At 35.6% G+C, this 26,180-nt stretch overlaps 3 protein-coding genes across 5 annotated transcripts; 2 read left to right on the forward strand and 1 right to left on the reverse strand.

The window, feature by feature from the left end:
• Window positions 1-1,832: 1,832 nt before the first annotated feature.
• On the forward strand, window positions 1,833-10,625 carry LOC121263373 (long chain acyl-CoA synthetase 1-like). 3 transcript variants are annotated; one of them, XM_041166231.1, is made up of 20 exons: window positions 1,833-1,952; window positions 2,866-3,032; window positions 3,709-3,772; window positions 3,920-4,009; window positions 4,149-4,205; window positions 4,490-4,538; window positions 6,508-6,584; window positions 6,720-6,759; window positions 6,837-6,931; window positions 7,041-7,208; window positions 7,531-7,641; window positions 7,806-7,893; window positions 7,995-8,061; window positions 8,169-8,244; window positions 8,574-8,691; window positions 9,095-9,340; window positions 9,443-9,582; window positions 9,696-9,878; window positions 10,222-10,341; window positions 10,432-10,625. In XM_041166231.1, exons 2-20 carry the CDS (start codon window positions 2,887-2,889, stop codon window positions 10,477-10,479), a joined length of 1,983 nt encoding a protein of 660 aa, XP_041022165.1. In that variant the 5' UTR covers window positions 1,833-1,952; window positions 2,866-2,886; the 3' UTR covers window positions 10,480-10,625. The 3 variants fall into 3 exon arrangements, with proteins under 3 accessions (XP_041022165.1, XP_041022166.1, XP_041022164.1); XM_041166230.1 differs by lacking the exon at window positions 1,833-1,952 and adding an exon at window positions 1,967-2,122; XM_041166232.1 differs by lacking the exons at window positions 1,833-1,952; window positions 10,432-10,625 and adding an exon at window positions 1,966-2,122 and having other exon boundaries at window positions 9,696-9,900; window positions 10,128-10,261.
• A 1,321-nt stretch (window positions 10,626-11,946) lies between these two features.
• LOC121263374 (pentatricopeptide repeat-containing protein At4g02750-like) lies at window positions 11,947-13,677 on the forward strand. Its single transcript, XM_041166233.1, has one exon. It carries the CDS (start codon window positions 11,948-11,950, stop codon window positions 13,595-13,597), a length of 1,650 nt encoding a protein of 549 aa, XP_041022167.1. The 5' UTR covers window position 11,947; the 3' UTR covers window positions 13,598-13,677.
• Window positions 13,678-13,814: 137 nt separating this feature from the next.
• On the reverse strand, window positions 13,815-18,802 carry LOC121263375 (probable pre-mRNA-splicing factor ATP-dependent RNA helicase DEAH2). The gene is given in 8 exon segments (XM_041166234.1): window positions 13,815-14,261; window positions 15,137-15,255; window positions 15,384-15,622; window positions 15,744-15,869; window positions 16,263-16,454; window positions 16,457-17,346; window positions 17,495-17,697; window positions 18,351-18,802. Coding segments are annotated over 8 exon segments (2,196 nt in total). The 5' UTR covers window positions 18,651-18,802; the 3' UTR covers window positions 13,815-14,134.
• Window positions 18,803-26,180: the final 7,378 nt, after the last annotated feature.

Below are 26,180 nucleotides of genomic sequence, written 5' to 3' on the forward strand. Positions count from 1 at the left end.
ATTTAGTTATATAGATTAGGATGATATATTTCAAGAGAATTATTATTATTTTATTATTAATCATAAATAAATCTACAAAACCTGCCTATTGAAAAATGCTCATGCGTCTCCCTTGAGTAGGTTATCAGAAATACGTGTTTTTTCAATGAAAAGTTTTATGACAATATTTTATTTACTTAAATTCTTAATAAAACATGTATATATATATATATTTATATATATGTATGTATATATATCACATACTCTATAGATACTTATTATTTTTATAAATGAATTAGAGAAAGTTTCCTCCAATCCGTATTGGAAGAAATTTCTTTGGCCATGATTAGTAGAAAAGTTCATATGCATGCAGTATATATAAAAAAGTCCGATAAATCTAACGCACTGAAAAGGTAGGAAGCTGGACCACCAAATTAAAGCTATGGATAGCTTATAATTAATTAATTGTTAGATTTTTTTTTTCTTTTTGCCACAATTTTTAGAAAATTCTCTGGCCTTTAGTCCTAATTTTGTCACCAAAAACCAAATATTAATTGCTTGACTAGACATCATGCATGTTTAAAACATCTATTACCTATATAATTTTAAAACATTTTCTTTTACTCATATTAATAAACAATATATATCAACCATGCATGCTCTCAATTAATTGTACTGTAATAATTTTTTTTTTAAATATAGAATTAAGCGTGGAATTTCGTGATCAGTCAAATATTTCGTGATATTTGTAATTGTTAGCTAGTTTAGAATATTTAAGCGTCCTAACTTTTAAGTGTTAGGAAAATCCATCCATAGTCAAATTAAGACAATAATTAATATCATTAAAAAAATAAAATAATAAATAATTCATATTTAATATGCCCATGGATCGAAGAAATTAAATGTCAACGCTTCTCTATATATATTTCTTTTGGGGAAGCCTCCGGTCAAAACCGGTTGAGTACGTGTCATGGGGTTCATGAGATCAATTAATGACCAGCCAATGAATAATTAATAAGTAATGATATACCTATAATATTGTGTACAATATATATTATATAACAATGTGTTAACGATGAGTATTTTTCTAAAATATATTATAAAAGTAACATAATTTTACAAAAATACTATTCATTTAACATATTATCATATAATATGTTGTACAAAATATTGTAAGAAAATCATTTTCCATGATTAATATGTACGCTCAGACTTTTTATAAAAGTTTTTGAAAAATTATTCAACGCGTGAGACACTGCGTTGAATAATTTTTATACGTACACTCAGACTCTCGTTTTCACCAGGCGGAAGGGGTTCGGAGTGTAGCCCTAGCCACCTCCTCCCCTAGCCAACTCATAAATTAACGTGGTTGGCTTGATCTAGCTGGTATATTAAATTGTAAAGCTAGTTATTTTTATTATAAAATAGATATAATGTAACAAATAAAACTATATGAGTTTATACGTTCACTTTATGAAATTTATTTATGATAGTGGTGTATTAATATCCTATATGATAAAGATAAGAGAAGTTGGTGAATGAGATCTCATGCACATGATTGCTTGAGAAGGAAATAAAATTCTTACTCTTTATAAGATTTTAATAGAGTTCCAATTATATTATTAACTAATCTTTTTAAAATATAAATAATGTTATTTGTGTCTTTCATTACTTGGCGTCAGGTGGTCAAGCAAAAATATTACCTTCATCTATTTGTTGTGTGCATCAGCGTACGTTCGTTGATTTGTCGGAGTATATGTTTCGTCTGGAACTATTAAAATGTCATAAAAGTACCGATCGATAAACTTTATAAACTTTATATCAAGCATGCCACGTTGTTTCAACTAACTCATAATTAACAACCCAACCACACCCACCCCCCGGGGGCGCCCGTCTCTATCGATCTGCACTGACGTTGATTCTCCGTTCATTATAAACACCATAGCTTTTCAGTTGATCCACAGTACTCCACTGTAAGCTCTCTCGCCCTTTTCTCTCTCATCTCTTCTCTCTTCTCTGAGTACTGTATGTGAACGTGCAATTAACGGCATAAAAGTCTAAGAATGTAAACAACGTTGATTTATATATGCAGAGATAGCTAATAATCGGTCTTGTGAATTAATAGGCCCTTTTCAAATATTAGGTAATTTCTTTGTATGCCTCAATCACAGGCCAGAGAAAGTTTGAGGCCGCCCGCCGGGGTTCGAAGGGCCGGCCAATATATATTTAGTTCGACTGATAAATCCTTTCTTCCCTTTTATTCTGACTAGTGTGATGGCCTGTGCATGTTTCCTTGAGTTGGGTATGCAGCATCATGAGTAGTTTATAAGCATTCTTTTTTCTTTCATTTCTGAGTACTTTTCCTTTCCGTCTCATGTTTGTTTGTTTTTTCATATATATATATATATATATATATATATATACACATGATCAGGTGGAAAGTGTTCCTCGATTACCTTGTTAATTAATTTTCTTTTTCCTTTTTAATTCCCAATCTTTTTCTTGCATTAATTTTCAAATTCATGTCAATTCAGTCCATATATATACGTGTGTGTTAGTTAAGGATTGAAGCTTACAGCTTCCAACTTTATATATAATATACCAATTTTTCTAAAGAGGTAGGTCGGTGATCAATATATATATATATATATATGACTTTTATACATGAATATTTTGATTGTTTGTGGTGCTTAATGATCAGCTATAATTTTCCTTGTAGAAGACATGATGCATTATTTTTTCTTTATTTTTTGCATGACCTACGTACCTTTTCTTTTTATCTACAATATATATATATATATATATATATATATATTATATTTATATAAGTGCATGTGTATATATATGTGTATGTACTGCAAATGATGCTTCTCTTGTTGGCTGCAGGTTTCATCTAATTTGAGAAGAATGAAGATATTTTCAGCTCCAGTTGAAGAAGGAAAGAAAGGCCAAGATGGGAAACCATCAGTTGGTCCAGTGTATCGCAATTTACTCTCCAAACACAACTTTCCTCTACCTGATCCCGATATAAGTACAGCTTGGGATGTTTTCAGGTTCTTCACTACTGTTCATATATATATATATATATTAATTATTATTTTTCAATCAAAATAAAAGGCAATGATAATTAATTAGTTTCATATCACACAACCTAGCTAATTGGCCTCACTACAACAAAAATACTTTGTTAATTGGACACAAAAATTTTTGTCTCAAAAGAGTACTTATTTTCGTCATGAAAAAATAATATTACTTGATTCTTAAGTGATTAAATTCAAAAAATGGAGCTGGGCCATATCTATATATAGCTCAAGTACCGGCGGAAATGAGAGTTACAGATCACCATCTTAAAATGTGCAAACAACGCAAAGTTTGCAAACAAATTTTATCTTTGATATTACTCGGTGCATCATATTACTACAAGAAAATTGTGTATTTGTGGTAAGTTATTTTTAGTAAAAATAATTATTTTCTATTAAAATGAGTCTATTTCCGTCACAAATATATAGTCATTCTTGTAGCAAATAATTCGTCACAAATGTTTGTTTTTCTTGTTGCAAACGTGCCGATATTTGGCCATGCCAAAAGATCAGTGAATTAGTTGATGATTCGTTCCGTATGGGAAAATAAATTGAAAGTAGTTGTTGATCTAAATAAATATAGTTAATTAATTTATTTGACAATTTAAGGGTGTTGATCATCATGATCATTATAGTTATATGCATGCAGTTTATCTGTAGACAAGAATCCTGGAAATAGGATGCTTGGATGGCGTGAGTTTGTGGATGGGAAGGCAAGCATCCTAGCTAGCTGCATCATTTTTAGTATATATATATATATATATATATATATATATATATACGTCGATCAAGTAGGTACGTACGTACTAGATTAATTTGATAATTTGTTTACTAATTAATTTGGTGATGTTTTTAATTAGCACGGGCCTTATGTCTGGAAAACGTACAAGCAAGTTTTTGATGAAGTTCTGTGTATTGGCTCTGCATTACGAGCGTCTGGTGCTGAACCTGTAAGTATATATATATATATTAAAATTTTAATTTTGAGCTCTATATATATATATTATCTTTCAGTACTAATACTGGACTGGATCACTTTTTCCTTAATTAATTTTGTGGCTCTATTTTTTATTTTTGGTGTTCGGGTAGGGCTCCAGGGTTGGGATTTATGGATCAAACTGCCCTCAGTGGGTTACAGCTATGGAGGTGATCTGCTTTGAGTATTTTCTCTCATGATCTTGATCTTTTGCTCCTTTTTATTTCTTAAGGGTTTTACAAAACTTTTTGTTCTTTTATGTTTTTATAGGAAAATGTTTTAATTAAAAGAAGAGATTACACAAAAATCATAAGTTTATGTGATTTGATATAGTTCGTCATATTATAATATTATTTTTATTATAAAATAGATCTCCGATCAAATCACGGCAATTTATCATGCTCTTCTCTTTTATAACCTACCATAAAATAACTTCTTTCTTTTTTGTGTGTAGGCTTGCAATGCCCACAGGTTGATTTGTGTGCCTCTTTATGATACCCTCGGTAAAACTTTCCTACTAGTCCTCCTGTCTTTACAAAATTTTACTGATCTCTCTCTCTCTATATATAGAAAGATCGACCAGAAGGCAGAAATATCTGAAATATTGATACCTTTGACCTTAAAGCTCATGTGAAATGAATTTTGTGGAAGAGATGGGTCCACGTCCATCCATCTATCCACCATGCAGCATTGCATGCACGGGGCATACATGATGTTTTTCGTTGAAGTAGTAACTTTGCCAGAGAATGCATGACCTCTCAGATCAAATATCTTCGATCCGTTTATTTCTCTACCGTTGATCATCAGGATCATGATCATGATTAATTTTGAATTATGTACCAGTAGTCGTCGATCTGGCCCTCTGCGCAAGAATATATATATATATATATATATATATGCAATTGAACCATTAAACAATTAATTATTAGCACACTTAATTTCATGACCCATTAAACAATAAATAAAATGTTTTAAAAAGTATTAATATTTGCATCTTGATTTTCAAAATTTGGTGAGATTAGCTTGATGATCTGCATGCATTCTCCTTAATATCCTTAACTTATCTCTATGTTAGTGATTATAAAAAAAATTAGAAACTTTATTTCAGTAGAGAGAGAAATTACTCGGAAATTCAATAAATTTTAGAAAAATACTAGTGGAGCTCTTCAAACTTACCACTCAACCTAACGTTCGTGCATTTTAATTTTTTTTATTTTTTACTTAATCAAGTTATTATTAGTAAAATTATATATATTTTTTATTTTTTTTTAATAATTAAGAATGTTAAAAAATACTTAAAAAAATCAAAAGAAAAATAAATAACAAAAGGAGCTGCTACAGACACAAAGAGATCTCACACACTGATGTGGCACACTGTAAGTGTTCCATACGTCTACTTTTTTTTTTCCTTCTTTCTTTTTTCTCTCTTCCCGTGCATCTCCCCCTTCCTATGCGTCTTTGCCACCTCCGCCTGCCTCCGCCCTCTCCGTTGCCACCATAGTGGTCGGGGACCACCTCAGGGTCGGCAGAAGTCACCGTCGTCTCCCCTCCCTTCACGGCAACGCCTCTCCCGTGAGTCTCCCCTCCCTTCCTCCCCCTTTCGCTCTCTGCCTCCACCCGTCTCAACCTCCCTGTGGCCGTCATGGTAGTCGGGGACCACCTCAGGGCAGGCAGAATTAGCTGGCGGTCCAAGCGGCACCATCCGGCGGGGGGATGGGAGCTCCCGTGCACGGCAGCTCGTGGTAGAGAGGGAAAGGGGGAGGAGGGGAGAGGAGAGATGCACGGGAGGAAAAAGAGAGAGAGAGACGTGGCAGGCCACATCAATGTGTGGGATTCCTTTGTGTCTATAGTATTTTCCAATAAGAAATTTATAACTAGTGGTATGCCGGCTGGGCAACCCACTAGCACCATCCTAAATTTTATATATGCACCTCACTTTGGTTATGAAAATAAATAAACGTGAGTTGAGAATTAAGCCAAAATGGTTTTAGGAAATATTAATAAATAATGAATGGTTTCAAAATTTTAAATGAAAAACTTATTAAGATTAATTAATAGTTTAAATGATAAAATTGATAAGGAGAATATTACGATGACATAACTCAACATGAGCGAAGCTAAATGCTTTAAAAATTAAATATGCTTTAGATTTTCATTTTAATTTGTTTGATCTCTTTCGTCTGGTTCAAATGAATGCACACCAAAACTATTTGCCTAGATTTGTTTAACTCTCCCCATCTTAATTAACCCTCTTAAGTACTAGTCTTTTGCTCCTCGCATCTTGATTGTATAAGCTTTTCTAGCACATCGGTCATGGATTTCTCCAAGTCATTGTACTCATAGGCTTGGAATTTCTACTTCCTGATTCCTTCTTGTGTTCATCAGCAGATTTTTGATATCATCAAGCTGAAGCATTTAATTGATTTCAGGCACTACATATAACTAAAGCCCTCGAGATTGTGTTGGATGCAGGGCCAGGGGCTGTCAATTTTATTTTAGATCATGCAGAAGTTGATTTTGTTTTCGTCCAGGATAAGAAAGTGAAAGAAGTAAGAACTCAAAAAAAAAAAAAAAAAATTGACATGCTTTGAGCTTTGTGATGAAATGATTTACTAAACCGCATTACCTCATAGTTTAAAAGCAATGGATGGTTCTGATTAGACAAATGAACTTGATTTTTGCAGCTACTAAATCCTGATTGTAGTCATGCTCAACGGCTGAAAAGTAAGAATGATTAAAAAGATTGCAGTCTGCTGCATTATTTGAAGACATTCTGCTCATGAGTTTGGTTGTTGTTGCAGCTTTGGTGTGCTTTACTTCCATGGAAGAGGAGGAGGAGAAAACAGCAGCTGGCATTGGGATAAAACCGTACTCATGGAATGAGTTCCTCCGTATGGTCAGTTTCTTGATGTCTTCTGAGAAAAAAGTGTTTGTTTTTCTCCATTGGTAAAACTTGACATTCTTTCTTCTGTTGCGGTTGATCTTAAGTGTTCGTTGTTCATCAGGGAAAAGAAAACCCCTCAGATATTATTCCACCTCAGGCTTTCCACATATGCACAATTATGTACACAAGTGGCACAAGTGGAGATCCTAAAGGTGTTGCGTTGACACATGAAAACATTGCATATTTTGTAAGAGGGATGGATCTTTTTATGGAACAATTTGAAGACAAGGTATGATCGAAGATCCTTGAACCTCTGATACGTTGTTTTTTACACCATCTATATCATCTATTTCCTTTGCGTGAGTCCCTCATACCAATTAAGGAATTTCATGCGCAAAAACCATGTATCAGTCTTTATGTTTCTCCTAGCTATTAATTACCTTAAAAATGTGCTTGGAAGCACATCCCACATTGATAAAAAGGTACCTATGTTGCTTCTGTTAAAATTCTTCATATGGTTAGTCTCTGGGATCTTCTGATCTTATATGCAGGGTTGCAATTTTATTCCTGTTGGTTTCCTAGCTAACATGTGCAATTTTGACCCTGGATAGATGACAGAAGCTGATGTGTATCTTTCTTTCCTGCCCCTGGCTCATATCATTGACCGTGTGATTGAAGAGTATTTTTTTCGTAAGGGTGCTTCTGTTGGCTACTATCATGGGGTATGCTGCTGAAACTATCTGAGTCTTTTTTTAAATTTAGGCCTCTTTCTTCTTCTTTGATCCTGATGGCATACAAGGACAGGAAAAAAGAAAGAGGATATATATATATATATATATGTATATATATTCGTCTGTCTAAAAGTATGGTTTCTTATGATTTGAAGGATCTTAAAGCAATCAGGGATGATTTGATGGAGCTGAAGCCAACATGTTTTGCTGGAGTGCCTCGAGTTTTTGATAGAGTGCATGAAGGCACTGAATCTACTCATCTTTCAGCTAAAACTTAGTAAATTCATTATTTCGGCTAACCGACCTTGTTGATCATCGTTCATGCTCGTCAATATATATTTCAGGTATTCTACAAGCATTACAAGAACTCAGACCAATTCGGAGAATGATTTTTAATTTGCTATACAGATAGTAAGTTGGTCTTCTATCTATTCCAGTATGTTCACTTTGTGGTGATTGTTTTTCTGTCGATTTGTCATATAATGAGTGAGAATCGGGTTGATTTTCCTGTGATGCAGCAAGCTTGCTTGGATGAATTTAGGGTTTAAACAGAAGAATGCTGCACCGTTAGCAGATCTATTGGCATTCAGGAAGGTTGTATATATATTTCTTATTTTCTCCTTTCATACTTTTTGTTTCAAATATCCACATAAAGCTTCTCACAAACTACCATACCTTGAGACATTTCAACGTAGGCAATAAAATCATGTTGACTGATCTCATTCCTTTTCTGAATCCATTTAAAGATAGTCCTTGGATTCATATTCGACATAACCAGGATCCTTGCTTCACTTTGACTACTTTGATATGGATCAAATCTCTCCACATTCTTGTTTATCCAAAAACAGTGTATCCCTATATATAGCTTATGAAGAGTTTCCCTCAACTTCCTGACTGTCTTTCATTATGTCAATTCTTTTTAGGTCAAAGCCAGATTAGGTGGTCGGATTAGACTAATAATTTCTGGAGGTGCACCCTTGAGCTCTGAGGTGGAAGAATTCTTGAGGGTTACTTGCTGTTGTTTTGTAGTCACGGGCTATGGTAAGGACTTTGTGTTTTAAACTATATTTTCATGAAAAACCAGCACAGTAGTCCACCATACTTATTTAACTGATGATCAGCATACTTCTGGGGATGTTTTTATGCCCTTTTAAGAGTAATTCTGCAACCTTTTATATTTTTGCCAAACCTTTAAACTATATTCTGCAACAAGTCAATTCCATTTACAAGTCGGATTGAAAGATTTTAAACTTCTCTTACAAATCAAATTCTTTCATGTCAGCAGTGTAGCTGTCTTCCACACTGTCTTGCAAACAAAACTCTTTCTTCCTCAACACATTACGCTTTAAGTTGGATTGGTTGAGTTCTCTCTGTAGGCCAAGAGGCGAGTTGGGTGTTTAGCTGACTATTTATACACATTAAAAGCAGTGGCATTGTGGTTCAGGGATGACAGAAACTTGTGGACCAACTACTTTGGGCTTCCCTGACGAGATGAGCATGGTTGGTGCTGCTGGTACTGTTGGTGTGTACAATGAGCTTAGGCTGGAGGAGGTTCCAGAGATGGGCTACAATCCACTTGAGGAGCCATCACGTGGGGAGATATGTGTGAGAGGGAAGACTGTCTTCGCTGGATACCACAAAAATCCTGAATTAACAGCAGAGTCCTTTAAAGATGGCTGGTTTCATACAGGTTGATGAGCAGTACTGTCTTTAATTTCCTGTTTGTAAGTTTGTTTTGCTTTCGAATATTAATTTAGTGTCTGTGATTTGTGTCATTCTTTGTCATCCTCAGGGGACATAGGGGAGCTACTTCCAAATGGAGTTGTTAAGATTATTGATAGGAAGAAGAACCTTATAAAGCTTTCCCAAGGAGAGTATGTTGCACTGGAGTATTTGGAAAATGTTTTTGGTGTCAACCCAATTGTTGAAGATGTGAGCATTTTTTTTTCCCAATTCCTGAGATAGTATAACAGAAATTCAGTCATTAGATTTTATTTATGGGTAAAATATGTGGGTGATTTGATAATGTTTCCATTGCTTTGAAGATCTGGGTCTATGGGAACAGCTATAAGTCAATGTTGGTTGCAGTAGTTGTACCACATGAAGAAAACACCAAAAAATGGGCATATTCAAATGGTCACATGGGTTCATTCTCTGAACTTTGTTACCTTGACCAGTTAAAGAATTATGTGCTCTCTGAGCTGAAGTCTGCTGCTGAGAGAAACAAGGTAATATCTGCCTCAATTTGAGATTGATAAATGTTGTTCTCCAATCTAAATTTCATTATCTCTAGTCACACCAGTTGGTGTCATATTTCAAGTAACTTTTCATTTAAATTGTTCTTGCACAAAGCCACTTAGAATATACAATATCAATTGACATGATTAGGAATGAAAAAACCCGGGACGAAGAATAGCATTGCTTATTAAATATACACCCAAATTGCAATGCCTATGCATTCTCCCATATAAGGTGAGAGACAGTAATGACTGTCAGCTCAATGCTTGTATTAACTTGGGTGGTTGACAACTTCTTCTACCAGTCTTTTACTCTCTTCTCTTGTTTAACCAGCTGAGAGGTTTTGAATATATCAAAGGAGTCATTCTAGACCACCAGCCCTTTGATATGGAAAGAGATTTGGTAACTGCAACATTGAAGAAGAAGAGAAATAAGTTGCTTGAATTGTATAAGGTATAACAAGTTTCTCTTTTCTCCTCCTTCTAGAGCTTCAATTTAAGAATCACAAGGAAAGTTCTGGAAATCAATTACATATTTTTACAGGTTCAAATCGATGAACTCTACCGGAACTTGGCCGGAGGAAAATCATAAATGTTTTCAGTTGATAATATGATCAGTTGAGTGGAGCATCCAGTGTATTGCCTGCCTTTCTTCCCTACCCCCAAATTACCTGCAAAACAGTACTTTTCTTGTTGGTGTAATTTATCTGGTGTGAATGTGAGAAACTATGTTATATATTTGAGCTGTTCTTCTGTTCTGATTTTTTACTTGATAGAAATGATATTTGTCCCTCACAATCTTCTTTTCAATAGTATTTTTTTTTTCGCATTAACGTAATAAAATTGAAATGAAATGAGAGCGTAACGTATAAAGTTCTCTAATAACAAAACATCCATTAATATCAACTGCTTCAAAATTCAAATCTCAAGTATAAAAAACATCACACCATGGTTTTCATGAAGAAAATGATGATATTATTAGTATGTGAATTATTTTCATTTAAATTTTGATATTTATTCAAAAGAGAAATAATAGGTATATAAAAAGAATTATAAATTACAAACTGTGATACTTTAAATTTACTTTATAACTAAAAAGATATTTCAGTCTGATCTATTATATTAACTGTAGTCTTTTCATCATTTTTTGACGTTCCATCAAATAAAATAAAAAATAATTTATTTATCTGTCGAGAGAAAAGCTACACATCCATCACTGTTCACGACTGATCCGAAGCAAACCTTACGTGTCCTTTACATTTAGCTGGGTTTGGTTTTAGATGGGACCCACTTGTGCCTTCTTTTTTCCCTTTTTGATTTTTTAAATAAAAATATGATTGATTCTTTTACTTTTATTTATCAATGACACGCAATCCCTACTCAAAAATGCAAATAGGATTTCTCTAATAATAAAATGGTTTTAATTAAAAAAGTGGGGAAGCTTTCATTTTAAGTTGGATTGGATATTTATCAAGAAAAATTTTATACATCAATCACTATACACTATTCTCACCGCACATTCTATAAAACATAATCTTACATCTTATAAAAAAATTATAGATATAGAGTATAAAAGTGAACAATGGCTCATTTTACGGTTTTGGTTAAAATATTTAAGGAACAGCATAGCCATTCCCTAAACTTTTTGTCTCAAATATTTGGGAAATTATTGTTCATTCCTAAACTTTTTCCTTCAAATAAGAATTTAGATGTAAGAGCGATTTTAACCAAAACCGTAAAATGAGTGTCAAATTATAAGAAAACAGTGTTATGGGACACCGATTGCAAATGTTCAAAGCGTTGAAACTACGTGTAATAAGATGACAAAACTTCATTAATATCCAAGAGCTTGTCAGAATGTGATTTAAATAATTAAGTTTATTTATAAGGTTAAGATAAAAGATAAATATTTTAATTATGAATTTTATAAAAATAAATTCATTGATATGATATTTATTGTAAAATAGATTTAATATATTACATAAAAAAATATTGTAGCTTTTTCAATCTGTAACTCAATAAATATATATATTTTCAGAACTCATAAATTTACTTCACATATGAAGGAACCTTGTGATTGGCTAAAAACTCGACCAAAGAGAGTAGAAAAAGATATGCGTAAGTTAGACATAACGTTCCTCAGTACATCCTCCCGCCACATTTGCACTCTTTCAACGGCCAATCTCAATTGCAGGATTAAAAGCTACCTCGACCAAAACTGCGTAAACAATGCACGTAAACTGTTTGATGAAAACCCCTCGTCCCGAAATATCATCACGTGGAACGCAATGATCGCGGGGTACGTAAGGAACCACCAAATGCAATGTGCGCAGGACTTGTTCGATCAAATGCCCAATAAAGACGTGGTTTCGTGGAACACCATGCTCTCCGGTTTGCACAACACAAAAAATCCAGTAAGAGTGTATTTGTGCCTTCTGCAAATGGGGAGAGTTGGCTTGAGGCCCAATGAGTATACCGTGTCAATAGCAATCAGCGCTATTTTGGACTCAGTGTTCAATGTCTTGGTTTCGCAGATTCATGCTCATGCCGTCTGTTTGGCACATAATATGAGCGTTTTTGTTGGGTCAGCGTTGATGACAGGGTACACGAGTGTTGGGGATCAGGTTGGCTTACAGAGAGCATTTGATGAGATATTGGTGAAAGATGTTACGTCGTGGAATGCGTTGGTATCAGGTTACATGAAACTGGGTAGCATGGTTGAGGCTCAGAGGGTCTTTGATAGGATGCCAGAGAGGAATGTCGTTTCTTGGACGAGCTTGGTTAATGGATATGTACGCAATAAGAGAATAAACGAAGCTCGGTCTGTATTTGATCAAATGAGTGAAAGGAATGTGGTTTCGTGGACTGTAATGATAAGTGGGTATGTGCAAAATCAGAAAGTTATGGACGCATTAAAGCTTTTTATCTGTATGATGAAATCGGGGAGTCGGCCTAATCATTTTACATTTTCAACCGTGTTAGACGCATGTGCTGGGTATTCTTCTCTTCTCGTGGGACAGCAGATTCATTCTGGCATCTTAAAGTCTGGTATACCAAGTGATGTAATCTTGTCAACCTCGATAGTTGATATGTATGCAAAATGCGGGGACATTGATGCCGCATTAGTTGTGTTTGAGTCGATGCCAAAGAAGAATTTGGTGTCATGGAACTCAATAATAGGAGGTTATGCCCGGCACGGATTAGCAACAAGAGCATTGGCAGAGTTCGAAAGAATGATAAAGGGTGGTGTTAGGCCTGATGGAGTTACATTTGTCAATGTTTTATCTGCATGTGGGCATGGAGGATTGATTGAAGAAGGTGAAAAGTACTTCAACTCCATGGTTGAGTACGCAATAAAGGCAGGAGTGGAGCATTATGCGTGCATGGTAGACCTCTATGGGAGAGCAGGTAAGCTGGAGAAAGCAGAGGAATTGATTAGGAGGATGCCTTTTGAACCTGATGTTGTTGTATGGGGTGCATTGCTTGGTGCGAGTGGCTTGCATTCGAGTCTGGAATTTGGTCAGATTGCTGCCGATGGAATATGCAAATTCAAAAATGATCATCCTGCAGTATATTCAATGCTCTCAAAGATTCATGGTGAAAAAGGAGTATGGAGCAGTGTAAGCGAGGTGAGGAGAATCATGAAGGAGAGGCGTGTTAGAAAGCAAAAGGCAGGTAGTTGGATCGAGTCTCCTTTCGGTGTAAGATGAACAAAATGACAGCGATTTCTGATTAAGACATTTTATCTAACAAATTATAATTCCATCAGAGATATTTCCATATTGTAAAATCTTGACTGGTCTTCTACTCTCTTCTGGCCATTTTACACAACAATCCAGACCATTCTACACTGTAAACCTTTTTTTAGACAAATGTTTGGGCGTAGATGTCTCTTTGAGAGAGAGAGAGAGTTTCGATGCATTCATATGATCATATCATATTCATTCCCCATTTTTTCTCAAAATTTTAATCGCTTTCTTGATAAGTTTAAATGGCAATGAAACCACCAAATCCACAAACAATTTGAGATAGACGATACAATACAAAATTATAACTCACTAAAACTAACACTAGGTAATGATACAGAAATTTTGCCAAATTTCCAGAGCTTTCACCGAGACACTGGCTCTTTTGAGAGTAGATGAGCCAGATAATACAATGAAAGAATCCAGCTAATACGTATGGCCTTCTCTATGTCTATGGAGAAGACACATGCAAGTAGTCAAAAGATATGGACGGCAAGAACTTCATTTTCTGTTCTTGCTCTCCTCCCTGTCCTTCTCCCGCTTCTTGTAAAGCTTTTCAAGAACACGTTTGGCCTCGCACTGAGGGAAGTTCGTCAGATCATAATAGTGTGGTGCTATATCAATCAGCCTGTAACCCAAAGATTCACTGATTAGCGTGGAATATTCATCTAACAGCACTTTCATGCCACAGAGAAAAAGACTGAAATAAAGACTTCCATGCTACCACATAATCACAACATCAAATAAACTTAATAATTGAGTCCCAAAAAGTTGCACTTGAAGTTGTTCGGCATCCTTAGTTTGATCTAAGCTACTCTAATTAACGAGTCCAGATAATGGCTTGGAACTTATTCATTGACAATACCAAGACCAAATACTGGAGTTCAACCATCCAAGCTGTGATACCCCATATTGAATGCTAAGATTAAGTGGTGTATGGGATACCAAATTACTTGGGAATGAAAAGTTTTTGCTCTTTATAATGATTCCAATGGGACTCTAATTGTATCATTGACTAGTCATTTTGGAATATAGGCCATGTGGCTTTCGTTGGGGCATTACTAATGGTATCATAGCCTATCCCAACTAGAAATGTAAGACTTGAGTTGTGCCACTTAAGATGGACTAGCCCGGCAAGGACATTAGAAATTTAAGGGCAAAGATTGTGATATGACAATACTAATTGATAAGAGTATGTGGTGTATGACATCTCACATTGCTTGAGAATTAGAAGTTCTTGCTCTTTATAATGATTATAATGGGGCTCCAATTTTATCATTAACTAGTCATTTTGGAGTATACGACATGTGGCTTGGGTCTTCTATTGGGGTGTTCCACAGGCAATATAAAAAAATCCAGGTATCACAAGTGACTAAGTGTCCACCAATGGATCCTACGACCATGCCACTGTTCCCCCCAAACGATTCTCTCAAACCTTACCATAGGAATTGTAACTCATAAAATATATTCGTATATACACTACAGTAAAAACTTGAAACTAACCATTCACCACGAATGTCTGTCACCGTGCGAATGAAATTCCTGCTGGTTAGAACATACTCATTATAAATTACCCACTCTGGCTTGTGATCCAAGCAATTCGATGGATGCAAGTGCACCACCTGCAAGACAGATTATGACAGAATCTCAAATGTCAATGCCGAACACACAAACCTAGACATAGCATATTTTGGAATGCTGCAGAAGATAGCCTGACAAATAGGAGCAATAAAGAAATCGTTTTGCATACTTGGTTGTCTTTCACTGTCAAGTAGTGTCCAGTACGTTCCATGTGAGCTACCTGCATGAAGTACCCTGCTAGCATAGCCTTCCTTATGTTGATGTAGTAGTCACGGCTGTTGAAATCAGTGCTACACAACTTGAGGTTAAACCTGGCCATGATCCGCACTAGCTGTTGTCTAACGTTATCAGCAGACTTCAATGCCCTATTATTGACAAAGTTATCATAACACCAAGAGGGATCCTCGCCTGCAACCCATTCCCAAACAAAGAATAATGTCAAAATCAAATTACATTAAAAATAAGTTACAATTCTCAAGGATATATTAAAATATTTATATTTAAGAAAAAGGACGAATAAAATACTTACTGTTTTGCTTGTAAGCATGATATACATTCAAGAGTGTGAGGTGATCTCCATCGATGTGCCCAAACCTAGCTTTCGCTTCATCAGCAGCTTTTTGAGCCTCCCTAGGCCGGACAAAGCAATTGGGTACTAAAGAAAGAAATTGGTTATCACAGAGGAGGCCCACGGAGGTCAGCAGATGCATAGAGGCGCGATACCATTTGCTTCATGAGAGAATACTGAGAAACTGCAACTAACTGCATCAGCACGCACTTAGAAATCCTATGGTACATGCCAACCGGGGGCATGGAACCCAGAGAAGACAGTTGCTGATGACAACCTAATTTGACACAGTTTTCTAACCCAGACACATGTACTTGCATGTGATAGCAGTTAGAAGACATCATATGCACAGAAATTTGCCAGTGCACATGCCAGACCAATGGCAGAGCATCCAATAATGATGCAGCCAGACACAACTCTCCTACAATAGTGAGACAGGACTCAAGACAAAATGAGAGTGAGTGAGAAAGAAAACAATACCTGAAAGCATGGCAGAGATTGAAAGAATTTCATTTGAACAATTGAATTCAGTGCTAACAACGAGCATCTTTGACATCTGAGGATCTAATGGAAACTCGCTCATAATTTCCCCAAGTTTTGTTAAATTTCCATCATCATCTAATGCACCCAAGTAATTCAAAACCTCTAGGGCGCGCATCAATGTCTCGGGGCAGGTGGGTCCATAAAATCAAAATGCACAAGATCATCTATCCCCAGTTTTTTCAAGGTAAGAACAGTATTTGCAAGGTTTGATCTCAATATTTCTGGATAGGTCTGTGGCTGAAGATCATTATTGAAGCTTCTCTCCGTATAGAGTCTAAAGCATTTCCCAGGCTGAGTTCTTCCAGCACGCCCTGATCTCTGGTGTGCACTAGCCTTAGATATCGGAGATACCAACAAGGATTCAACACGCACTCTTGGGTTATAAACTTTTTGTTTTGCAAACCCAGGGTCAATAACATATACTATACCATCGATGGTCAGAGAAGTTTCTGCAATGTTTGTTGACACCACAATCTTCCTTCCTGGAGGACCACCCTCCTTTGCTGAAGGTGGAGCTGGTTCAAATATCTTCTGCTGCATTGCTGGGGGGAGGGTAGAATACAAAGGCACTGCTTTCACAGGTCCCACCTGGTCACCCAGATTTGCAACCTCTTTTGCTATTTTTCGGCATGCATCTTCTATCTCCTCCTCGCCGGTGAGGAACACAAGTATATCTCCAGGAGGTTCACACATGTGGATCTGCACTACTGTTCGAATTGCCGCCTCCAGATAGTCCCTTTCAGGTTCCTGGGTGTAGAATATCTCCACCGGATGAAGCCTACCAGGAACTTTCATAAGCGGTGCACCATTAAAATAACCCTGAAACTTTTCAGCTTCAAGAGTTGCACTCATCACAACTACCTTAAGGTCAGGTCTATTTTTCAATACTTCCTTCAGAAGCCCAAATAGAACATCCGTTGCCAATGTTCTTTCATGAGCCTCATCAAGTATTATAACTTTGTAGCGTTCTAGAAGTGGATCTGTCATCGCTTCTCTTAAGAGCATACCATCTGTTAGATACCTATCACATATCATAACAATATAAGTTATAAGTAAACTTGCAACTTAAGTAGCAGCTTCTAATACCTCCCTCCCCACAAAAAAAAAAAAAAAAAATCAAAGAAAACAGGATGAAGAAGAGAAATATCAAAACTGGAGGATAAGCTTACTTCAAAACTGTTCTTGCACTACTGCAGTCTTCAAAACGGATGCTATAACCAACCTCTTCTCCAATAGTTACATCCATCTCTTCGGCCACACGGCGTGAAACAGACATTGCAGCAACCCTACGAGGTTGGGTGCATGCAATCATCATCTTTCTGCGTTTATCTGGAGTTTCTATATCAACAGCTTCCAAAACGAATTGGGGAATCTGTAGAACAGGGAGATATTATTAGTCAGTTATTTACTTCAATTATGCAAGAAAATCTATCAGGATATAGATCCAGTAGATGTAAACTATTCTTTGTGCACATAAAAACAAAGAAGAACATGTCTACTACAAGCTACAGCACAACATCAAATTCTATCAAAACACGTTGTACTACCATCACGGAATACAAGACGACCCGGCATCCAATAAGGTCCCGAAATCACCACTCCATACGAATAATCATCATAAAGCCAAATAAACCATATGGGCGAGCAGACACAATGAGATATTAAACACTAACTAAAAATCAAGCAGCAACTCACTAACACAGAAAAAGAAAATAGCGGTGTCCGGACAGAATGCGCTTAGTAAGTATGGTTCATCAAAAACTGTATAATGACAAAAACACAAAAATAAAAAACTGAAATTTAGCAATTGGAATTTCAGTATCTCATAGAGGACAGACCACAAAGCTCACTTCGGTTGCCTACAAAATATGCGGAAAGAACAAAGAAAATTGCCTAGAGGTTTTCTGCATCTCACTTAGAACGAATCAGTTGAATCCTACACAACGCAAAGCACAATAACGAACACTTTGCGCCACAGTAATCTGTCTTTCAGCCAAGCACTTATTTCAGTTTTCCCAAACTAACCTGCGTGGTTTTGCCACTGCCAGTCTCACCGACGAGGATAATAGTCTGATTCGCCTTGAGGACCTGCAAGAACTCCTCCTTCTGGTGCCACACGGGTAAGCTCCTCCTCTTCTCCAGTATCTCATGGTACCTTGGCGAGTATGCCCTCCCTGTCCACCTATTGATCCCACTACTGATACCATTGTTGCTCATCGCCGCCGTAGCTACTCCTCCGCCGTTCGATTTCCTGATCTTCGCCGGCAACGAGGTGTCGTCCACCACGTCGAACAAGCTCACCTTTCTCCTCCTTTCCGTACCCATCAGAAAACCTAACCCTAATCCTAAAAGTACCGAACCCGAACAAGTCGGGACCTCCGGATCCTAGTTTTAAAAAATAAGACAAAATCTGACTCCAATTCGAAGCATAACACAAACCCTAGGATTATTGTGACTGATTGAAGAGCAACGGAGCGGAAGAAGCAACTGAATTTATAGGGAGGTAGATAATCGAGAGAGAAAGAGAGAGAGAGAGAGAGAGAGAGAGTCCCCCATTGGGCCATGCTGCCATGGTTACTTAAATTATAAGCCCGGCCCGATTTGGAGAGGCTACACCCCAGCTGCATCGATACTGGGTTAGGATTCGGGGCCCAATTTAACATAAAATTTTGGACTTAGGAGTCGTTTAGATTTAGAGAGCGTTTCGTCTCGTCTCGTCTCGTCTCATTTAATCAAGTTTTTCAAATTTTCATATAAAATATAATAAACAATTCAATTTTTTTAAATCTCAATTCAACTTTTTCAAATCTTAAAATAATAATAATATTAAAAAAAAATATTCTAACAATATTTTATTCAACTTTCAACTTTCATTTACAATCATCCCATCTCATCTCACTATCCAAACCAGCCCACTATTATCAAATCGGTGTTGCTCACCATCAATATCACTTAAATAATAAGATTAATTTTAATTTTTTATTCTAAACTAAATTATCTCACCTAAATATTTTATTAAATGTGCTATCCAACACTGGCGCTCATCTTGGTAAGAATCGAGGCCGTTGTATAGTTTTACAAAAATAATAATATTTGAGTCTTATTAGGGACAAGCGGTTTGGCGCACCAAACAGCGTACCGACATTGTCATGGCTTTTTTTTATTGAAAAGAAGAACAAAAAAAAAAATTTAAGAGAAGAAAATGTCTTTTGTCTCATGAAAATCATTTATGTCTTCAATTTGTACTATTTTATTAAATGAATGTTTTACATGTCAATATTAGTACACGAACTCGTTTGCAAGAAGACTTTTTCATAATATTAATAAAATGGAAATAAAGTCTCCGCACAATGGAAACAAGGCATTTTCCAAAATTTTTGAGAAAATAATTAAGAACAACTAGACCTAACTCTTGTAAAAGATGAACAGTCGAGTTTTTATATGCAAATAAAAACCTGCATCTCATTCGTTGAAACCTTGCAAGCTAATTAATTATTGCAAACTAAGGTGTCGTTTGGATTTGAAGATGAGTTGAGATGAGTTGAGATAGGTTGTGAATAGTAGTGAGATTTGTGAGTTAAAGTTGATGAATAGTAATGAATAGTAGTGAGATGAGTTGAAATAAGTTGAGATCGGTTGTGAATATAAACCTCTCCTAAATATTGTCAAGATCATTTGGATTAATTGACAACGTATTGATTTCTTACTAAGAGAACTAAATCGAATCTCCCCTCTCTATAAAATAAAATAATAAAATAAAATAAAATTATTGCAAACCAAAATTCAGTTTAGAGCCTTTAAAACCGATCACCTTAAAAAAAAAAAAAAAAGGGTAACTACAAATATATTTATTATCCGTTAAAAGTAGTTTGTTAAGGCCGGACTCTTTGAGTTTAAAAATTTGCTAAAGATTGATCATGATTTCTATATTTATTTTTTGGAAAATGATTCCATTACAACTCTACTTGAAATTGAGGGTAATTTAGTAAATTTGAATTTTTTTTTTAATGAAGTGGCATGATTGTAGTGATTGAATGTAAAATGACTTATAATGTAGTTGTAAAAAAGTTGTAGGTATATCGTTACTCTTATTTTTTAGTAATGACAACTGTTACAGATACAAAAAGATCATATAAAAATAAATCTACAAACTAACGTAGTTTCAATGGATCCGTTAGATCTAGTTTACGATAAAAGTAATTTTATAATCAGGCATACCACATTAAGTCACATCAGTTTGTGAGTTTACTTTTGTGCAATCACTTTATGATTAAAGTAGTCCCCTTTTGTAATTAATATATTTCAAACCTTACAAGTTTGAAAAGAGCCACTCTTATTTTGTACATATACGGTTCTATTGCATGAATTGATATTATTCTACACTATGCTTATCATGATCATGAGCTAGCTAGGTTTTACGACAAATTAACCATCCCTTCTAGTAAGCTTGGTGCATTCAAATTCCAATACCTTCCCTATTTCACTTTGCACTTGGTTAGCCACTTCAAACTTTGCTTTCTCCCCGTTTTCATAACTACTCGAGGCTGCCGAGCTCAATACCTTCTCAAGAACTCTAAGAAATTAAGTTGTTGTCATGAAAAATGAGGTAGACATTGGTGGAGCAATGATCATCGGGAGAATCTATCCGATCAGCATCAGTTAATGAATGTAATAGGTTAGAAGAACTAGGAGTGATGTGTAGACTATGCATGGAGGTGGCTTTGGTATCAAAGGATTTGTTTCATAGCAGTCCAATGGCTAACAATAGGTTGGTGCATGTATTGACATAGATGGTTGATAGCAAATGAGAGATCAGGTCGGGTAAGTAAGACATATTGTAAGGCACCAACGGTACTATGATAGATAGTAGGGTCATGAAAAGCATCACTATCAAACAAAGTTTATGAGATGAAGACATGGGAATGGCGACAATCGTGGCATTGGTCATTCTGGCTCAATGAAGAAGATCAAAAATATATTTCTGCTGAGAAAGTAATACCATTTGAATCAAAATGAGCTTCAATACCCAGAAAATAATTTAGCTGGCCAACAAGATCTTTGATTGTAGATTAGACCGAAGATGGTGCAACAAATAGTCGATTGCTTTAGTAAAAGAGTGATGAGAATGTCGTCAACATAAACTAAGACAAAAAGCTATAAATTATTTTTTCTTTAGATGAAAATGGAGCAATTGGCTTTGGACGAAGTAAAACCAAATTCAAGAAGATGAGAGCTCAGTTTAGCAATCGAGGATCGATGAGCTTGCTTAAGGCCATAAATGGTCTTTCAGAGCTTACATACATGATCAGGATATTGTGGGTGTACAAAGCTAGGTGGTTGAGCCATGAAAACTAATTTCATAATATCACCGTGTAAAAATGTGTTTTGGATGTCAAGTTGTCTAACTGGCCAATGCCTTGTAATTGACAAAGATAACGTAAGCCGAATGGTTTGTGGTTTAACGATTGGATTGAAGGTCTCTCCATAATCGAGTCTAGGTTGTTAATGAAAACCTTTGACCACCAATTGAGCCTTGTGGTGTTAAATACTACCATCGGCATTATGTTTCAAGCGATAGATCCATTTACACCCTAGTATATGCATCTTAGGAGTGACTAGGACAAGCTACCATGTACCATTGCATAAGAGAGCATCAAGTTTTTCATTCATGGCTTGTCTACATTCAGGGTGGTTGGAAGCCGAGGTAAAGCACGTGGGCTCATGGTTGACTGAAGCCGTGGTGGTGACTAGTGCATGTGGCGGATAAGCAAAAGTGCTAGTAGTATGAGTTTTGGGGCATCGAATCTAGTTCTAAAGCCTGGTCCGCATGGCTTAGGTACGGTAGCTGCAGCTTAAGTGGTGTTGGAGCTTTATCTTGGGACACCATGTTGGTCATACCATTTAGAAGGCTTAAGGCTATGCTGTTGCTCCAATCGAAATTCATAATTGTGGATATGCTCGTAAGTCTCCTAGAGATTCATAGGTTCAAGCCGAGTGGTTAGTGAGGTAATGAAATGATCATAATCTGATCCTAGGCCTGCGAGAATAAAACTGATTAGCTCACAATCTGTAAGTGATTGGCCTATGGCTGTCATATCAACATATGATTTGATCTTTTTGAAGTACTCGATAATGGAGTTATTGCCCTTTTTCATGGAGGATAAATTAACATGCAAGTCGATAATCCTTGCATTGGACTGCACAGAGAACATACTTTCTAGCGCTTTCATGTCACGTAATTACATAGCATGAGAACATCTTCGGACAAAGAGGAAACTATTGCGGAAAAAAGAAGTTGATCCTGCTACAGACATCGATGGCAATCAAGGTTGGGAATAAATTCAGAACCATTAATGTCATTGGCTGGTGCAGGAAGCAGCAAGGATGGTTTTTGTGTTAAGCCATCCACAGAGCCATACAAGTGCCAAGTCTTCAACTAGGGAACCAGTTGAGCCCTCTATATAAGATAATTCTCTCGATTGAGTTTGATGATAATGGGGTGATTGACATTAATAAGATGAAGTGTTGATGTAGGCGAAGCAGATGAGGAGCCTGCAATTGAAGAAGGAGATGACATGGAAGCAAAAAGAATAAGGATGGTGATGTTGGTCAATATCAACTCTTTGATACCATAAAGGAGTCTGAATAATTGAGTATATTATGTTATAATTTACAATTAACGTGTGGTGGCTAATATATATAGATGTAAGCCAACCAAATCCCATAATCATGAGAGAAAATATGTGGACATTAAAGATACAAAAAGAGCTAGCCATCCGCATGATTCGTGAAAGCCATTAATTCATGACCTGGGGCTTTATTCTTGGGATGTGTTGGAGCTTAATCTTTGGGAGAGTTGGCTGAAACATTCTTGGAATTCTTGCTCTCATGATGTATGGGATTTGAATTTGTGCTGTCATGAAGCGAATAAGAGCATTTGGGGGATATTGCAACTAAAAGATGCATCCCGGAAAAGCCATATGAGAGGATTAGATATGATGGTGGGTGTTAATTATTTTAACATGAAATATTAATATTAGAATTTTCAATCTTCTATGGTCCATGATAATAAACACAATAATATAAGTTAGAAACGTACTCACTTCATTGCAGCTTGACAGAGAATCTGACCTTACTATGAGAAAATGATCACTCTAACAACTTTACCTTCTAGTGTCTCCCAATGGATTGGGACATAATGATATTATAAGTAAGAACCATTAACCTACTTAATGCTTAAATAGACTTTTGGTCATCATGAAATCTAGAAGTATTTGTATGCCACTATAAATCATTAATTAAGTGATATAATCGAACTGGTATAAACTCAAAGCGATATGGACATGTGCGACATTGAATTTTAATAAAACTTTTACATTCTCCCACTTGGCCCACACAACCATAAAAAAACATTTTCATTTTGAAAGAAAATTGGTTTATTACAATAAATTAACCATACAGTGCACGTTCATTTTCAGAAAATATTCCTAACTCAAAATACATTATATGAGTTCTATAATTTAAATGTCAAATCAACTACTAATACGAGTCATGACAATCCTCTATTATATAACTAACAAAATTCCTTCCATATACTACATCATTTGTAATTTAATTGAACATGATCCTTAATAGGAACAATTAAAGCTAATATTGTAAAGCCTTGGATTCAAATTCATATTTGTTTAAGATATTATCTTTCATCATTCATCCATATCATTCAATGTACATATAAACTGAAAAGATAAGAAAATAGAAACAACCATAAATAGATATCATTAAGTGTCCAAAAAATATTTAATACATCAAAGAGCTCACTAACATGTTCACATCATTGATAAAGACATATAAGACTTGTTCTTTCAACATATTCTTTAAACTACTTCGCTACTAGACCCTTTGTCAATGGGTCTAATATCATAAGCATAGTACTGATGTGTTTTATGGACATTATTTATTTTTATACTTATTCCTTGACGCTTAAGTATTTGAGTTCCATGTGCTTGGTACCATTAGAATACCTATCATTTTTGGGTAAAAATACTGCACATGAATTATTATAATAAATTCTCAGTGGCCTAGCAATAGAATCGACAACTCCAAATCTTCATAAAGTTCCTTAACCATAGATCATACAATGTGGCCTCAAAGTATACAACAAACTTAGCCTCCATTATAGACAAAGCAATGATAATTTGTTTCATACTTCTCCATAAGAATGCTCTACCAGCCAATAGGAACACGTAACATAAAGTAGATTTCTAGCTATCAGAGCAACTGATAAATTAGAGTCAGAGTATCTAATTATCTCTAAATTGTCAGTTATTCTAAAGGTGAGCTGACAATCCTTAGTTCCTCTTTGTAGCTTTCCAATGAAACATCCCTGGATTACTTTAGTAGTGTCCATGCATGCCGACTGCAAAACTAATGTCTAGTCTCGTTCAAATCTATGCATGTATCAAGCTCATTGAACTGAAAATACCAAGCCTAATAATGTTTTGTTTCGAAAAATCCCAAGTTCATAGATTAATAGTCCAGCCCAATGGTTCTTCTTAGGCCAATGTTAAAATAAAATGACTGGTACACCTAAGTGAAACGATGGGCTTATTCTTTTCATTTCTGAAAAGTACAACGCGTGTGCCCTTCTTCTTCCTCTTCTGTTTTTTTCCTGTACATTACAACCATCCCTCCCTCATTTCAGTAACGTTGCCCATTTCTCTCTCTCTCTCTCTTTTAAATCTCCATAAAGATGATAGCTCTCACAGTGTTGAGTAGCTTCTAGAAGATTCAAGCACTGTCAACCCTTCAAATTTTTTTTTTTTATGTTGCTGCCATACGTAATGTAGTTCCATTAATTTTTGGTCCCTATAAATACCCAACTCCAAAGTTTTCCAATGCACCCAACTTAGCTTCAAGTTTTATCATCTCTCTTCACTCAAAATATTAATTTCCCTTTCAAGTTTTCTTCAACCAGAACGATTTTGGTAAGTCTCTCTCTTTTCTTTGGTTAATATGTTTATGCTAATACGTTGTATGTGTTTCTATTTTTTGTAAATTATTTCGCCTATGAGTTGAGCTTTTGAATTTAAAAAACATGTATATATTTCTGATTTTCTCTTTGTGAATATTCTGAATTCACCGAATGGTGTTACACATGACAACCAAAAATGGTACAATAGTTTCGATTTCTTTTTAGATTGATAATGCAATAATTAAATGATCTAGAATTCAATTCTATTAAATTTTTGGAAGAGTATGTCTTGCATGGGTATTGTGAATGTTAAACGTGATGTAGGTTTCTGTTTGGTTGGTAGATGTTTAAATCTCTAGTTGCCGGTAGTTTATGAAATATGGATTTATCATTGAGTTTTTGAGAGACACTACAAGAAACAGGGTCTTTTCCCGCGCTTAAATGATCTAGAATTCAATTCTATTAAATCTAGATTAGCCTTGATGAAATTTGACATTTGCTTTTGATTAAATTCTTAGAAACCAATCATTGCAATAGGTTTCCATATAAAGTGACGATGCAATTTCTCAGAGGGCAAAATATGCTTGACTCTCTTCCACATGTTTTTCCGTTAGCCAAAAATATACTTGTACAGTAGGATAGACTCTCAAGTGTTATTACATTTATGCCTTTAGTTTATATATAATTCATGGTCGAACGTGTTTTGATTTTGGTTTTACGTTCAGTTAGTATTATTTTAAACTTATTTTTACATTCGGTTGATGTTAAGCTGGGTTTGATTTTATGGTGGGTTTGTGTTTATGTTTGGTTTATTTCATTTTATATGAGTAATACACTATCTTTGTCGAGTGGTATTTCATGTATCGAGGTATGTAGGTTTAATT

Source organism: Juglans microcarpa x Juglans regia, chromosome 4S (genome assembly GCF_004785595.1).
Source record: "Juglans microcarpa x Juglans regia isolate MS1-56 chromosome 4S, Jm3101_v1.0, whole genome shotgun sequence".
NCBI lineage: Eukaryota > Viridiplantae > Streptophyta > Magnoliopsida > Fagales > Juglandaceae > Juglans > Juglans microcarpa x Juglans regia.